Source organism: Nicotiana tabacum, chromosome 6 (assembly GCF_000715075.1).
Source record: "Nicotiana tabacum cultivar K326 chromosome 6, ASM71507v2, whole genome shotgun sequence".
In the NCBI taxonomy this organism is placed as follows: Eukaryota; Viridiplantae; Streptophyta; class Magnoliopsida; order Solanales; family Solanaceae; genus Nicotiana; species Nicotiana tabacum.
Window position 1 is genome coordinate 172,151,241 of NC_134085.1, and position 16,683 is coordinate 172,167,923.

The 16,683-nt window shown below is 36.6% G+C and overlaps 1 protein-coding gene across 1 annotated transcript; it reads left to right on the forward strand.

The window, feature by feature from the left end:
• The first annotated feature begins 12,061 nt into the window (after nt 1-12,061).
• LOC142182185 (uncharacterized) lies at nt 12,062-15,787 on the forward strand. Its single transcript, XM_075256225.1, has 7 exons — nt 12,062-12,544; nt 12,656-12,904; nt 13,178-13,503; nt 14,166-14,596; nt 15,047-15,300; nt 15,388-15,570; nt 15,656-15,787. The coding sequence occupies exons 1-7, from the start codon at nt 12,062-12,064 to the stop codon at nt 15,785-15,787; spliced, it is 2,058 nt and encodes a 685-aa protein (XP_075112326.1).
• Nucleotides 15,788-16,683: the final 896 nt, after the last annotated feature.

The following is a 16,683-nucleotide window of genomic DNA, read 5'->3' on the forward strand; positions in this document are numbered from 1 at the left end:
ACAAGAATCTTAATATCTATAAGTTAGGAATTGTTCAAGCTTGTATTCTTGGTGATAGTGAACAACTATAGCTAAGCCTTAGTTCTCTGTGGGATTCGATTCCGGACTTATAAACCGGATTGTATTTGCAACGACCGCATTGTCCTTTTTATAAGGCCAATGAGTGCAGAATACTACATTATTTTCTTGGGCCAGTTAGATTCGTTCCACCTCCCCATGACCATAATCATAAGCTTGAATCAAAACGTGGGGTTTAATTCATAAGCTCGAGGTGGAGGCAAAAAGTGATTCACGTCGTGCCGCGACATTAAATCAAGTGCTTGATGGGAGGCAACCCAACTTTATTTTATTTTTTATTTTCAATTTAGTTTATTTTTTTTTATTGTATTATTCTTGTAGTGTACATTTTTGATTTTTAGGAGAATGAAACGCTAAGCTATTGGAAGGATGCAACAGCAAACAAGATGGTATGGTTGGAACTAAGTGTGAGGTACACGCACGAAGGACCGGGCCTGGGAGAAGTCTGAGTACCCCTTGGGATGCTAGTGCTTCGGCCTTTGGGCTACCAGGGAGTTTATCTTACCTTCTTATGGTTATATTGTGCATTAGGGACAATGCACAATTTTAAGTGTGGGGTGAGGAGATTGTCTGAGTGATTTTTCATGCTACTTTAGCTGTGTTAGTTTAATTAAATAATTTTTTTTTTTAAATATTGGACTTTTCCCGACGATGGATCTATTAGACAATTTTCTTGAGGGATTTAAGTCTAATAAAAAAAAGATTTTCTTTTGTTAGGTAGTGTAGCAATTATCCCTTGGTTTTTCTTTAAACCACGGTTCTTTTCCAAGGGTTTTGTTTGAATCGAGTGTAGTTATTTTTTTTTTTGGAGTATGAGCCAATGTGTTGTGTTTTAAATTGAAGCAATATCTCTTGACTTTGTTACGCCTTGAGAATAGTGAGTACTTTGGTTGTGACGCTTAGGCTCAATTTTTGACTCTTGTATACGTACCTTAAATTTTATGATCTTAAATTTGCTTAACGGCTTTGACTAGAGTGTCTTTATGAAACCAATCCTGAGTGAGTAATGTGCCATGTGTGTAAGGATTTGTTATATTCTGTGCATTGCATTTGATGCCTAGAACTTGTTGTGTGTTTGCAAAGCGAAATAGTAATTTTGTTCAGTCTTGGAAGTGATATAGGCGTTTCTTTGTTGAGGCAGATATGTATATTTTACCCACCTAATTGTTATGTATCGTAGTTAACCCCTTTTGGGTCTGTAATCTTGTTTCTTTGGAACCATATTACAAGCCTTACTCATTTGTTTGAATTAATCATCTATTTGAACCTTTTAACCTCTCTGAGCACTTGAATTATTATGAACTGTATAAAAATTAAAGTGTGGGGTGGTTAGTTTAGCTTTTGAGTGGAACTAATGAAATAAGGAGAAAGGTGCACTGTTTTGAAAAAAGTAAAAGCCATTTGAATTGAAAAAAAAATTAAAAAAAAGAAAAAAGAAAAAAGAAAAAAAAAAGTTGAATTGTTGTGAACAAAAATAATTCCTTGATAAGTGGTGTAAGCACGTGATTTTTGCTTCACGAACAATCGCTCCAAAAGAAATCAAAAATAGTGACAAATGACTTCGCTGCACAATTTTTCGATCTTTCCGTGACATGTGTTGTTAGTCATTTGTGGATCCATCCATTTTGCATTTAATCATTATCAAACAAAATACAAAAAATATGTGTCATTAAAAGAAAATTCAAAATATATATGTGTGCATCCTCCGTTCTAGGTTGTGATTTAACTTACTTAAACATTTTATTTGGTATGATAATTATGTTGAAGTGCTATATTGTTATTTGTTTTAATTTCATTTGTTTTATTATTTTTTTTTTCATTTTTCTTGGAAAACAAAAGGAAAAAAAAAAGAGAGTTGAAATCAATATGGGCCCAAAAATAAGACAAAAACAGGCCCAAACCAACGATCTGACCCAGTCCAGACCAGGCCTGCCCAAGCACCTCCTGAAACGACGCCGTTTCAGGCAAATCAATCCGAGCCGTCCATCCAAGCCGATCTAACGGTTCAGGACCTCTTCCAGCAACCCATTTTCAAACCCGACCCAATAACCGGTCTGACCCAACCCCTCACTTAAACCAAACGACCCCGTTTAACTACCAAACGACCCCGTCTCATTTCTCACCATCAGATCTAAGCCGTTGAGATCATCTGATCTAACGGCTCAGATCCAATCAGCCTCCCCGTATATAAACCTCCTATCATACCCTCGCGCCCCCTATCCGAACCCCACCCTTCACTCGTCCCCTTCCCTAAGCTCTGAAACCCCCAAACCCTAACGCTGCCCTAGTTCCCCTTTCACCAGAACCCGGCGGCATGAACGCCGATGACCACCCCCTTCACATCCCTGAAGCATCCAACCACCCTGAACATGAATCCACTAACCATGAACCTCGAATCACCTCCTACCGTCTCGAATATGGATTTGAAGATTCGAGACAAAACTCGATCTATACCAAACTTCACCATCTTTGTATCAGACACTCCCATGACCCTCCTCGTGACCAAACCAAACTTGGTTTGGTCCGAATCTACACACAACTCCTAAAAAATCAGATCTGGAGATCCAAAACCTAGAACACTAATAGCCTTGGAATCCGGCCGGTCTTAACAAAGGTTTGAGGTTTAATGGATCTTAACCAAGGTGTTCTCATGTGAGAACACCCTGGTTAAAATTTGTTCGGCCTCAAATGGTCAAAGCTAAGTCGGATTTGGGACAGTTTGTTTTAAACTTTTTCAGTAGGTTTTCTTTCTCTTTGTTTTAGTTTTGATTGAATGGTTAGCATGCTTTGTTGTGCCTGTTTGTTATTGTGCGATGTTTTCTTAATTTCTCCCGTCTCTGTCAAAGACCTTTTATTTGGTCGTTTGATTTTCTATGTGCGCTCTGAATATACTCTGTGATATACATGCTCGTCAATTAGATTAGTCGTCAAACGAGTTTAATTCATATAGGTTCCCAGTGTTTGAACAAAGTTGTCTGAAGTCATTCAGGACTCTATACGTGTTGTTTATATGAACGATTGATTGTTATGTGTTACGATTAATATAGTCGAGTCGATATATGTCGTCAATTAGTTTCAGTCGTTAATGGTAACAACTTGATTCGTGTTGTTTATTTCTGCTGTGATCGTGTTTGAATCCCATTAGGAACTGAATTGTATTGCCTATTGAGTTTGTTCAAATTGAATTAAAGAACATCTAGGGGGAAGGTTATAATGGCAATTCAGACTTTGATTTTTAAATACGATGCCATGTTTATTTGGTTTAGACAGTCTGGGCAGCATGTGTATGGTTAGCTTTAAGGAATTAAAATAATAGGACAGCATGTGCTGTCAGATTATATTCCTGCTGCCCATACTTTGGTTAAATAAACAAGGGATTAGGACACTTTAACAACAAAAGAGAGAGGGGCTGGCAGGGATTTCATGGGAGTTTTGTTATTTAAAATAAGTGAGTGGAAAAATAACAGAGAGGGGAATTCTGAGTTGTCAAACAGACCTTAAAGTGTTAAGGTTAGGCTATAAAAGAGGCAGACCTTCCATTAGAAAAAGGGGGTTAAAAAAAAAAGGAATTTTGAGTCTTGAGAGATCCTGCGAGTAAGAAAACTGAAAAAGGAAAAAACAGAAATAAACTTCAGAACATTGTGAATGAGCATTGTCTAGAAGAAACTGTGTAAGAGTCCAGTTTGATCAGTTTGTCTTTGTGGTTTTGTTTTTTTCTGTCATTGGCCAAGCTTCTTTGTGGTCATTGGATTTCTGTTGCTGTTACATTCGACATTCTGGGCTGTTGTTTCCTACTCTGTTTTTCTGGGATTGCTGGTTTGGTACTCGACTATTTGCTGGTACTCTTTTTCTAGGAAAGATTGTTGGTTGTCTGAGGGCTGTGGAAAACATTTGATTGTTGGTTTGTTGCTGTGCTGTTGTTGTGTATCTGTTGTTGCTGTGTTTACTGCATACTGCCCAGCTGATCACTCCTTTCTTCTTTGTCCTCTATACCAGGTACACAATTAATACCACCAATGTAACTGAAAGTTTGAGCATGAATGCAAAAGAGAGGACCTGCAGATTGTTTTTATATATACATGAACTGTTATATTAAATGTCATGAAATAGTTACATTTTCGTTTGGATAATAGAAGTAGTCTACATGCTCAGTATATCAATGTAGGTTAATGAATGCTAGTCATATATGTATGCTGTTAGGTGAAAATATTCCCAGTGTAATAAGTTGTATTTTAGACTTAGTCTGATGGTGTAGTATATTCTCTAATGTAGGCCAAATAGGAATACTATCCACTTTAGTTAAAGTTCTTTCCCCTTTTGCCAGATTGTCACATATAAATTGATAAACTCATTTCACAGAACAAAGAATCAGTTCTAGGCCTCAACCTCATGAAGGCCGAGCCCAAATCGAAACAAATCAGTTAGGCCCGTATCGGAAAAACAGGGGCCCAAGTCTGGCCATCTCGCATGAGCTAGGTTTGGGCCCATAATTTTCGACTAGTTGTCCATAAGTGTAGTCACGTTTTATTATTCTGTAAAAGCATTTTGAATCCTGTTATAAATAAGCTCGCAAACATGTAATCGACTAGGGCTATTTACTGTTTTCAATTAGTATAGACAAACGCGATAAGAAACGTAGTTGTTATAGGACATCCTTTAAAAAATAAAGACAAGACGAGCCTCGACAAACAAAAACGCATAAGATGCGGGGCCCTTGTTAAATGTATATTATCGAAGCATTTAGTTTCCAGGACGGGTTGTTTAGCAAATCTCACAACCCTCCTAAAATAACAATACATTAGACTCTTTAGGACGCGCCTTAATAAATCTTACTTTCTTTAACCCGGGTGCACATTGATGTGACCCAAATCCAAATCTCAACGGAGTCAAAGTGTGTTGACGACCACGGGTACATTGATTGTAACGTGGTTCGAGATACATTTTCACAACGTTGCAATTCTTGATAAACACAGTAAATGATAAAAGCGTTTTAAAAGCTAAATTTTGCACATAAGTTCACACTTGTATAAAATCAGATAAATAAGCCGAATATAACAATTGAGCGACCGTGCTAGAACCACGGAACTCGGGAATGCCTAACACCTTCTCCCGGGTTAACAGAATTCCTTATCCGGATTTCGGGTACGCAGACTATAATATAGAGTCATTATTTTCCTCGATTCGGGATTAAAATTGGTGACTTGGGACACCCTAAATCTCCCAAGTGGCGACTCTGAAATAAATAAATAAATCCCATTTCGATTGTCCTTTAATTGGAAAAACTCCCTTGTACCCTCACGGGTATGGAAAAAGGAGGTGTGACAAGTGGTGGCTCTTGATGTAAGTGTGCTTAAAGAAGAATGGGGTAATATACATTGATGTGAAGGTGGAGTTTTGGTTTGACATAAGTATGTGGTATGAATGTTAAAGTATATGTATTGAAGTGCTTAGGGAGGTGTAGTCACTCTTATATCTAAATGTATCCTACTTGTCCCGTAGCCTACATTACAACCAAATAAAGTCCTAATTGATCATAGATTGAATGAGCTCGATTAGTGGAGTAGTACACTACGGGCAAGCTTATGGTGCATCTTTTGTGGCATATGAATGTTATTTTTGAGAGTGAGTGAGTTCTTTCTATCTTGAGTTCCTAAGTGTTCTTAAATTTTATTGTATGGAACTACTCTCTTTCGTTGTATGAGGGCACTTGATTCATGAAGGAAAGGTAATGTCAGTGACCTCTATATTAGTGTAAGTGAGTGAGTTGTGAATAATGCGTGGTACTTGTGAGTCAAATCTTGAGGTGAAGATATTACGCTTTTGTGCTTGGTCTATTTTAAATACTCTTGGTGTGATGAGTTAGGAGAATTATTTAAAAAGGTCGTATCTATAAAAAAGTGTAGTTTGATTGCTCGAGGACGAGCAATGGTTTAAGTGTGGGGTGTTGTTGATAGGCTATAATTACGTATTTTAGTCGCTTATTACACTCAAATTTACTGCACTTTAGTTGAGTTTGCACTTTAATCGCTAGTGTTTTGCACTAACGGTGTGTTTTATGTCGTGTAGGAGTGATTCCTAGATATATAGATGTTATGGGATGAATTCAAGTGATTTGGAGTTTTTAAGTCTGAGTAAAACCCCAAGGAATTAAACCGGGATCGTATTCGGGGATCAACGAATGATAGAGCAACAAAACGAAGAATCGAGTAGGCATATTGCGTACTGTCTAGTAAAATACACATAACTTTTTTCTTAGAACTCCATTTGGGCTTCACAATATATGGTTGCAAAGCTAACTCAAAGGACTACAACTTTTATGTTTTACGTGTTTCCAAACTCCAAACATAACAGGGTGAAAAATGCGGTCTAAACCGCAACTGCGGACCTAAGGCGGGCTGAGGCAGTATACCTGCCACATACCTCATTTGTACCGCGGTCGGGCCGCGGCCGCGGCAGTCCAGACGTAAAATATTGTCCTTTTTCGCATAGAAGAAGGTATAATTGTTTGGGGCCGACCCTACTTGGTATATATACATGGAAAAACGGTATTTTTAAGAGGTTGGACATACTTTTGACACAGATTCGACCTAAGGAGACAGAGACACAATAGGAGCAAGGCGGGGAATTCTTCTACTAGTTTTTCCTTCCTCTTCCTATTTTTCATTGTTGGTTATGACTTTTACTATTGTAGTTTTACATACTATTATGAATAGCTAATTTATTATCTAGGGTTTTGATGGAACCTTTTGTACGATAAATTCTTGTTATGTTTTTATATAATTGAGCCGTAGTATTTTTTCTATTTGTTCAACTATATTATTTTTGTGATTGATTGAAGGGACCTCAATTAGCTGTACTTATTTAGTATGTATTACTCGGGAGAGAGTGAATATTTAGGTAGTTGTTGAACAACATCACTCCCGACGTATATGGGGAATCAATAACCAAGGGTTTAAAGGTGGGATTAGGGATATCGAAACCTTGGGTGCAATCTAAGTGAGTTGTAATTAAAGCCAGCTAGCATAATTTAGGAGAGTATGTCTAGTAAATTGTCGTAATTACTCGGGAGAGAATTACAACACGCAGAGCGCTCTTGATCGGTAGAGAATACTTAGGCGAAATTATAGAAGACATAGCAAAAAGGATTCCGATAATTGGGAAAATTATAACTCTAGACCTCCTTAATCGTTTCTCCAACCTGTAGTATCTTTAGTGTTAATTTATTATTGTAATTTGTTAGTTAGTTAGTTAAATATACTGGGTTGTTGTTGTTGTAGTTAGTTAGTTAAATACAAGAATCTTAATATCTATAAGTTAGGAATTGTTCAAGCTTGTATTCTTGGTGATAGTGAACAACTATAGCTAAGCCTTAGTTCTTTGTGGGATTCGACTCCGGACTTGTAAACCGGATTATATTTACAACGACCACATTGTCCTTTATATAAGGCATAGTTGGGCGTGACCAGCGATATCACACCATATTTAAGGGGTGGTGCCATTGTGCATGCTATTCGCCGATGACATAGTTCTGATTGATGAGTCACGAGCCGGTGTTAATGAGAGATTGGAAGTTTGGAGACAGACTCTTGAGTCTAAGGGTTTCAAGCTAAGTAGAACGAAGACGGAATACCTCGAGTGTAAGTTCAGCGCTGGGCCGGGGGAAATGGGCGTAGATGTGAGGCTCGAGTCACAGGTTATCCCAAGTAGAGGCAGCTTCAAGTACCTTGGTACGGTTATCCACGGGGAAGGGGAAATCGACGAGGATGTCACACACCATATTGGTATAGGATGGATGAAGTGGAGGTTAACATCTGGACTCTTGTGTGACAAGAGAGTGCCCATGATACTCAAAGATAAATTCTATAAAGCAGTGGTTAGACCGGCCATGATGTATGGGGCTGAGTGTTAGCCTGTTAAGAACTCACATATCCAAAAGATGAAAGTAGCAGAAATGAGGATGTTGAGGTGGATGTGCAGACACACTAGGATGGATAAGATTAGGAATGATGATATTCGAGAGAAGGTGCACGTGGCTCCCATTGATGACAAGATGCGGGAAGCGAGGCTCAGATGGTTCGGGCATGTACAGAGGAGAAGCCTAGATGCTCCAGTAAGGAGGTGTGAACGGCTGGTCATGGAAGGCACGGGAAGAGGTAGAGGGCGGCCTAAGAAGTATTGGGGAGAGGTGATCAGGCAGGATGTGGCAAGGCTTCAGATTTTCGAGGACAAGACACTTGATAGGAAGTTGTGGAGGTCGAGTATTATGGTTGTAGGCTTGGGGGTAGTTGAGTCTTGCGTTACTTTGTACCTTTGTGAGCCTAGTCCGGTGGGGTTTTGTCTAAGATAGCTAGGGGCAATGCCGTATCTTACTATTTTCTATTTTCGATGCAGGATCCATTTACTAGCCATCGTTTTTGCTTTGCATTTTTCTTCTGCATTTTATGTTCCTTTTTCCCTATGATCTCCGTGGTGAATCTAATATTCTCTCCTTTTGTCTTTTTATTATCTTTAACCGAGGGTCTTTCGGAAACAGTCTCTCTAGTGGTAAGGTCTGCGTACACACTACCCTCCCTAGACCCCACTTGTGGGATTTTACTGGGTTGTTGTTATTGTTATCCTTTTTCCAAGAGTATGAAAGTTCAACAGTTCAAAAGTTTTACTGGTAAAAATTTGAGATCATTAGATGACGAGAACTTAAAATCATATTGTCTTAACCTTGAATGTTCCTTAAAATATAGTAGTCACTCTAATATTGATGGTTTAGACTTATTTTTAAATTAAAAATATTTTTAAAAAATAGTACAAGTAGAAAATAATACTCTAATCGACACATTCAATCAAATAAAAAGATTTAATTCTTTTTCAAATGCATTATTTCTTATAAAATAATATTAACAGTTCCTATAACAGTTGCCAAATAGAAATAAGTTCTTTAAAATTAAAATTAGTAAAATTTTACGTAAAATCAACAATTCTCAAGAAAGATTAAATGAATTAACGATGTTCACATTCCAAAAAAAAATTATTAGAAGAAATCAATAATAAGAAAATTATTTACAACTTTATATCTTAAAAAGCAAGAATTTTTTTTTTGGGAAAAATATTTTTTACTTTTTAAATTTTGGCTTTAGGCCACTAAAATGCTTAAGCCGCACCTTGATTCAATATAACGCTTGGATATATTGTATCGTTTGTCGTTGTTTCATAATGTCACATACCAACAATATAAAGAATAAACTTGCAATATTATTAAGAAAAAATAAGATAAGGAGTAGAATTATTATATAAAAAAAATAGGGTAAATGCTAAAATATAATAATTATTTAATAATAAAAAAGGACAAGATAAGGGAAAAAAGCAAGAAAACAATGTTGCCACACCAAACTCTCGTTCCATAAAGTCGCACTTTGTATCCTTATGAAACAATAAATTTAATGATATAATACATTAAAATATAAGTAACAATAAAAACAAATATTACATTTAAAATAACGATATGATACCCTATGTAACAACACGGTGTCTAGAAAGACAACCTACTGCACTAAGAACCAGTAAAAAATAATAGGATTTTAAGCATAGCGTCAGAAATTGTTGGATCAATTTCCATTCTAGTGTAAGGATGTTGACTGTTAAGAGTAAAATTGGAGGTCACTTTCAAGTGGACCAAATTTGGCATGCAATGATATTAGAAACATAACTATGATCCATATTAATAACTCACACAAGTATGAGTATGACAATATGGCATATCTAACACATAGTACTATATATGATGATGAATAGAAGAAAACATTTTGTCTTGCTTTGACTTTAATACGTACCTACTTTTAATTTTTCTATCAATTATTATCAGTTTGATTTCTTGTTACACCAAATTAACGAACTTTCATCTAAACTTTTAAAAAACAATTATTTATTTAGTGTGCAACATGTGGAAGTGCTCTGGAGCCGAGTAATCTGTATGTTCGCAATGCGCAAGGTTCTTGTTTGTTTCGTAGGTAGTCAGGCCAATGTTTTTGTCCTTTTTACCAGTGAGGAGAAATTTATTGTGCAGTAAACAAGGTAAAATCTTATACATATCTCACTTATCAACCCTGCTCTTGCTTTGAGAACGCTAAGCACCAAAATGATTAAGTAAAAAAACGTTACTAGCTTCTTTTGATGACTGATATTTGTTTTTTTGCCTAACATTGTAATGTTCTGCATATTGACTTGCAGCGTTATCTGAAAATTTTCAGAAACTTGAATGCCTAAATGGCCTCGACAAAAAATGACCATTCCTTAATATATTATAAATTATATTAATACACGGTTGGTGGCCTTTTTCTGGGTAAATAAAGTTAGTGGCCTTTATCGCTGAAAATAAGGTGATGCATCAATTGGTTTGGTAGCTGCAAAATTTTTTGTTAGAAGCCGATCGGAAGTCTGTAGCTTAATCCTATATATTGTGTCCTACAAATTTTTATTCCAATAAAACAAATCATAATAAAGTGCATTAGACTCTCAATTTTGGCCCAGACGCTTCTATTTTTTGGAGGGTCAAAGTTGACTTAAACTACTAAATAGTGATATTAGTACTTCCATTAGGTTTCATCAATCTTGCCTAACATTAGAATTACATAGATCTTTATTTTTAGTGTGTGCCCCAATCTTAATTCTTTTGGTAATTTTATGTGAACGAATTGAATATCATGATACTAAATTTTGAGGTACCATTGGATGTTTTTATACATTCAATCTCAAAATATTGTAATATTTTAACATCTTCTTGAACTTTAAGATTCAAATATAAACGGAAAATTGGACTTGAAGGTGAGACCCACGCGTGTAGCTTTGTTTTGCTGCTCTCGGGTGGATTGAAAAATTGATTCCAACGTAGAGAATTGGCTTACTAAAGATTGATTTAAATAGTACCATATAAAAGGATTTAAGAACAAATCCAAAAGTTATCGAAAATATATGGAGCAGCTCACTAATGAATGAAATGAATCGTTGAAGTCAACATGTGCAGTATAGAATTGTACAGTAGCAGCGTTAGTTGTCCATAACTAGTTAGAATTAGTTTAGTGTTTAATACATGGTTATATGTATTGTTAGAGTTAGTTAGTAAGGTGATATATATATATATATATATATATATATATATATATATATATATATATATTCAACATATAAAGTATAGAATTGTACAGTAGCAGCGTTAGTTGTCCATAACTAGTTAGAATTAGTTTAGTGTTTAATACATGGTTATAAGTATTGTTAGAGTTAGTTAGTAAGGTGATATATATATATATATAAATAGTCACACACGTGTAAAGTTAGTTGGAAAAATAGACTCCAAATTTTTTAGAACTCTCTTCTCTCTCTCTCTCTGCTCTCTTCCTCTTTAGCTCGAAGAACAGCTCCACTTTCCTTTTCAATATGGTATCAGAGCTATAGATTCATGGTATTTTCGAGCTGATTTTTTGAGGAATTGAAGGCTAGTATTGAGAAATTCACTCAATTTCATTGGAGAAGTGAGAAATTAAGAAAATTTGGCAGAGATTTGGGTGATTCACCTAGGGTTTGCGATTCATCCCATAACTCATAAATTCTGGCAAAGAGTAAGTTTTTCATTGAAGATCGACCTTTGATTCATTGATTTCAATCCTTGACGATGACGAACACAACTTTGGAAATGGAGAAGGACAACGGAAAAAAGTTCACGGACATACACCCCAGGCATCATCTATACTTACATCCTTCCAACAATCCATGTAGTGTTGTAATACCTCAACAACTAACGGGAATAGAAAACTATACAGTTTGGAGTAATTCCATGCGCGTTGCTTTATTAACCAAAAATAAGCTAGGGTTCATAGATGAAAAATGTCGAAAATAACAGTACAAGGGTGACTTAGAACATGAGTGGGATAGATGTAATACTTTTGTACTATCCTGGATCACTAATTGAGTCTCTAAAGAACTAGCCAATGGAATAATGTACTCAACCAATGCCTATTGTGTTTGGACAAACCTAAAAGAGAGATTTGATAAGAAAAATCTCACTAGGGTTTATCAATTGCTCCGAGAAATCTGTACTGCTAGTCAGGGGAGTTTATTAGAGTCAAAGTATTACTCAAAATTGAAATGTTCTTGGGATGCGTATTGGTCAATGATACCATTGCCATATGACTGCACAAAGCATAAGGAATATGCAAAACACATAGAGCAACAAAGACTGGTGCAGTTTCTGATGGGCTTGAACGAAACATATGCACAAGCAAGGAGTCAAGTATTGTTGACTGTCCCTGTTCCCACTCTCAATCATGCATACAATATAATTATGCAGGATGAAAGCCAAAGAGTACAATCAAATATGATATCACAGGTAGCTCCACCTTTGCAGCAACTTGATTTGAATGATCCTACAACCTTGGCTTCTATTCAGAGTAACAGATTCAGAAAGAGCAATGGAAACAATGTATTGCATTGTGATTACTGTCATATGAAGGGTCATAAGAAAGAGAATTGTTGTAAGATGGTAGGGTGTCCACCCATTGACAAATTCAACAAAAGGAGAACCTTTGACTAGGGAAATTCAAGAGGAAGCAGGGGACCTATAGCCAACAATGTGAGTTGTGTTGAGAAATCTGAAGGAACTAGCTCGATAGGCAGCTCATCAGGGCCTAGTAGTATGCCATTCTTTACTCCAGAACAATACCATCAACTGTTGAAATTGATTGACAAAGAGCCAACAATATCAGATGCAAGGGTAAACATGGCAGGTATAGCTGACTTCCTTAATGCATGTTTCTCTGTAGGCTCTAAGACTAACTATTGGGTAATTGATACTGGAGCCTCGAATCATATGGTTTCTAGCTTGGACCTTTTAACTAAATCCAATTCTGTTGCTTCTAACACTAGTAAAGTACATCTACCAAATGGTAACACTACCTCAATAACACATATAGGATCATTAACCCTTTCTAATGATCTAGAATTGTATAATATTCTCTATGTTCCTAACTTCAAATACAACCTGCTATCTGTTTCAAAACTAACTAAAGAACTGAAATGTTGTGTATTATTCTTTCTTGAATTCTGCATTTTTTAGGACCTCTACAGTGGCAAGGTGAGTAGGATTGGTAAAGAGAAGGATGAGCTCTACATACTTCAACCTGCCAAGATACCGTCACCTGTCAAAGTACCTGAAACATCTTCAACTCCTGCTTTCAACTCCTTTATACCTTCAACAATTCCAGTCTCTACAACTCCAGTCCCAGAGTCCTCTAGTGTCTCATCAAATTCTTGTATACATTCTTTCATTTGGCACCAAAGATTTGGTCATGCTCCAATAGCAGTATTACAAAAGATTCCTTCATTGAAGAATCACTTATTGAATAAAGACACTCTGAATTGTACTGTTTGTCCTTTAGCAAGGTAAACTAAATTTTCTTTTCCTATTAGCACAAAGAATAATGCATTTCCTTTTGAACTTGTACACATGGATGTATGGGGTCCATATAGACAATGTACTTACAATGGATACAAGTATTTCCTTACTATTGTGGATGATTACTCTAGAATGACTTGGATCTACTTGATGAAAATGAAAAGTGATATCTTTCTTTTAATCAAATCGTTTCTCACTCTTGTCAAAAATCAGTTTTCTGCCACAATTAAGATCATATAATTGTCTTGAATTCTTCAATTCTCAATGTTCTACCATTTTTTCTTCCATTGGAATTTTACATCAAAGTTCTTGTGTTCACACTCCACAGTAAAATAGAGTGGCAGAAAGAAAACACAGACACTTACTTGAAATGCCTAGAGCTCTTAGATTTCAGGCTCATGTACCATTAAAATTTTAGGGGGAATGTGTGCTCACTACAGCCTTTCTTATTAATAGATTATCATCCTCATTCCTCTTCCATTGGAATTTTACATCAAAGTTCTTGTGTTCACGCTCCACAGTAAAATAAAGCGGCAGAAAGAAAACACAGACACTTACTTGAAATGCCTAGGGCTCTTAGATTTCAAGCTCATGTACCATTAAAATTTTGGGAGAAATGTGTGCTCACTGCAGCCTTTCTTATTAATAGATTACCATCCTCAGTCCTCTTTGGGAAGTCCCCATATGAGGTGTTTCATGGACACCTTCCTACACTTGATATCATTAGAGTCTTTAGATATCTTTGCTATGCAACTACCTTAAATAATACAGACAAGTTTTCTCAAAGATCCAGGCCTGCTATTTTTATGGGTTATTCAACTTCTCAAAAGGGTTACAAGCTATACAATATCTCCACTGGAACATTCTTTGTCAGTAGGGATATTTCCTTTATGGAGACTGTGTTTCCTTCTAAATATCCTAAATCCACTTTTCTACATACTCTATCTTCAGGTTCAATACCTACATTTCCCACCAGTGTTACAGCTTCTACTTGTGATGATTCCTTTCCAGCCTTATCACCTTCAATTCCTGCACCTGATCCTCCTTCACCTCTTGTGATTATCCCTTATCTCAATATCTGTCATCTCCATCTACTTTCTTTCCTACTTCATTTCCAATTCACTCATTTCCATTTACGTCTCCTATTTTTTCTCTTGCACCAACATCATCTCCTGTACGGCCTACTCCTCCTGCAACTCTGTCCTCAGCACTACATCACCAGAATTTTCCTCCTCTTTCTACAACTCCCGTGATAAAAATCTGGCAGACCATCAAAACCTCCCTTATGGCTTACAGACTTTGTTTATCAAGTCAAACTTTCATCCTTCACACCTTACTCCATCACTGATTCCATTAACTACTCTTCTTTATCTCCTTCTTATCAAACTTATTTGTCTTCCTACTCCTCCATCATTGAACCAACATCTTTTGACCAAGCTATCACTGAAAACAATTGGGTGCAAGCTATGATACTTGATATCCAGACTCTCACAGATAACAATACTTGAGAGTTAGTGGCTTTACCTGTAGGGAAGACTCCCATAGGTTGTAAGTGGGTTTATAAAGTTAAATACAAGCCTGATGGGTCTGTAGAAAGGTACAAAGTCAGGCTTGCAGCAAAGGGGTTCACTCAACATGAGGGTCTAGATTACCATGAGACCTTCTCTCATGTGGTAAAGATGGTCACAGTCAGGAGTATTGTTGCCTTGGAAGCTCAATGTGCTTGGCTGTTATTCGAGATGGATGTTTACAATGCATTTCTACAAGGTGATCTTTCAGAGGAGGTCTACATGTCCTTACCATAGGGCTTTGATAGTCATGGGGAGACTAGAGTGTGTAGACTACTCAAGTCCCTGTATGGTTTAAAACAGGCTAGCAGGAAATGGAACCTGAAACTGACTTCAGCGCTTGTAGATTCTGGTTTTAGCCAAAGTAAACTGGACTATTCTTTGTTTACTAAAAGGAGTGGTAGGGATATAGTAATCATATTGGTGTGTGTAGATGATCTCTTAGTTACAGGGAGTGACAATGGTTTAATACAAGATGCTAAGAAGGTACTAAATTGTAATTTCTAGATGAAATACTTGGGGGAGCTCAAATTTTTCCTTGGTATCACACAAAGGTATTGTCATGAATCAGAGGAAATATTCTCTAGAGCTTATCTCAGAATGTGGCCTAGGGGGAGGAAGACCGGTTACATTCCCATTGGATCAAAATGTGAAGCTAACAAGTGTGGAATATGACAAAATTGTTTGGGATGCAAGAGGATGACCCTGAAGTTGAGGACATAAAGATATATCATAGATTAATTGGCAGACTTCTATATCTGGAAATCACAAGACCAGATATTTCTTTTGCAGTTCAGATGCTGAGCCCGTTCATGAATGCACCAAAGCAATCTCATTATGATGCAGTCCTAAGAGTAGTAAGATATGTGAAAGACTGTCCAGGGCAATGTCTACTGATGAGTAGCAAACAGAGTGGTAAAGTCATTACATTTTGTGATGCTAATTGGGCATCATGCCCAGTGACCAGAAAATTAGTAACATGCTATTGCATAAAACTTGGAGATTCAAATGATCTCATGAAAATCCAAGAAGCATAGTACAATTTCAAGAAGTTCAGCAGAGGAAGAATACATGAGTATGGCCACAACTGCAACTGAATTGGTATGGATACAAGGGTTGCTTGAAGAATTAGGTGTGAAAGTTGATTTGCCCATGGAGTTGTACTATGACAATAAAGCAGTATTGTAGATTACATCCAATCCTATATATCTTGAACGCACTAAGTATATAGAAATTGACTGTCATTTTATTAGAGAAAAACTGCAAACAGGGATGATAAAGACTTTACATGTGCCTATCAAGGATAAGATAGCAGACATATTGACCAAGACACTTGGGAAGCAGCTGTACAGTGGAATGGTTTGCAAGTTGGGCATGATAAATACTTTTCATTACCCAACTTGAGGGGGAGGGTTGAAGTCAATATGTGCAGTCCAGAATTGTACAGTAGCAGTGTTAGTTGTACATAACTAGTTAGAATTAGTTTAGTGTTTAATAGATGGTTATATGTATTGTTAGAGTTAGTTAGTAAGGTGATAGATATATACAAGTGGTCACACGCGTGTAAAGTTAGTTGGAAACTTGGAATAATATAGTCCA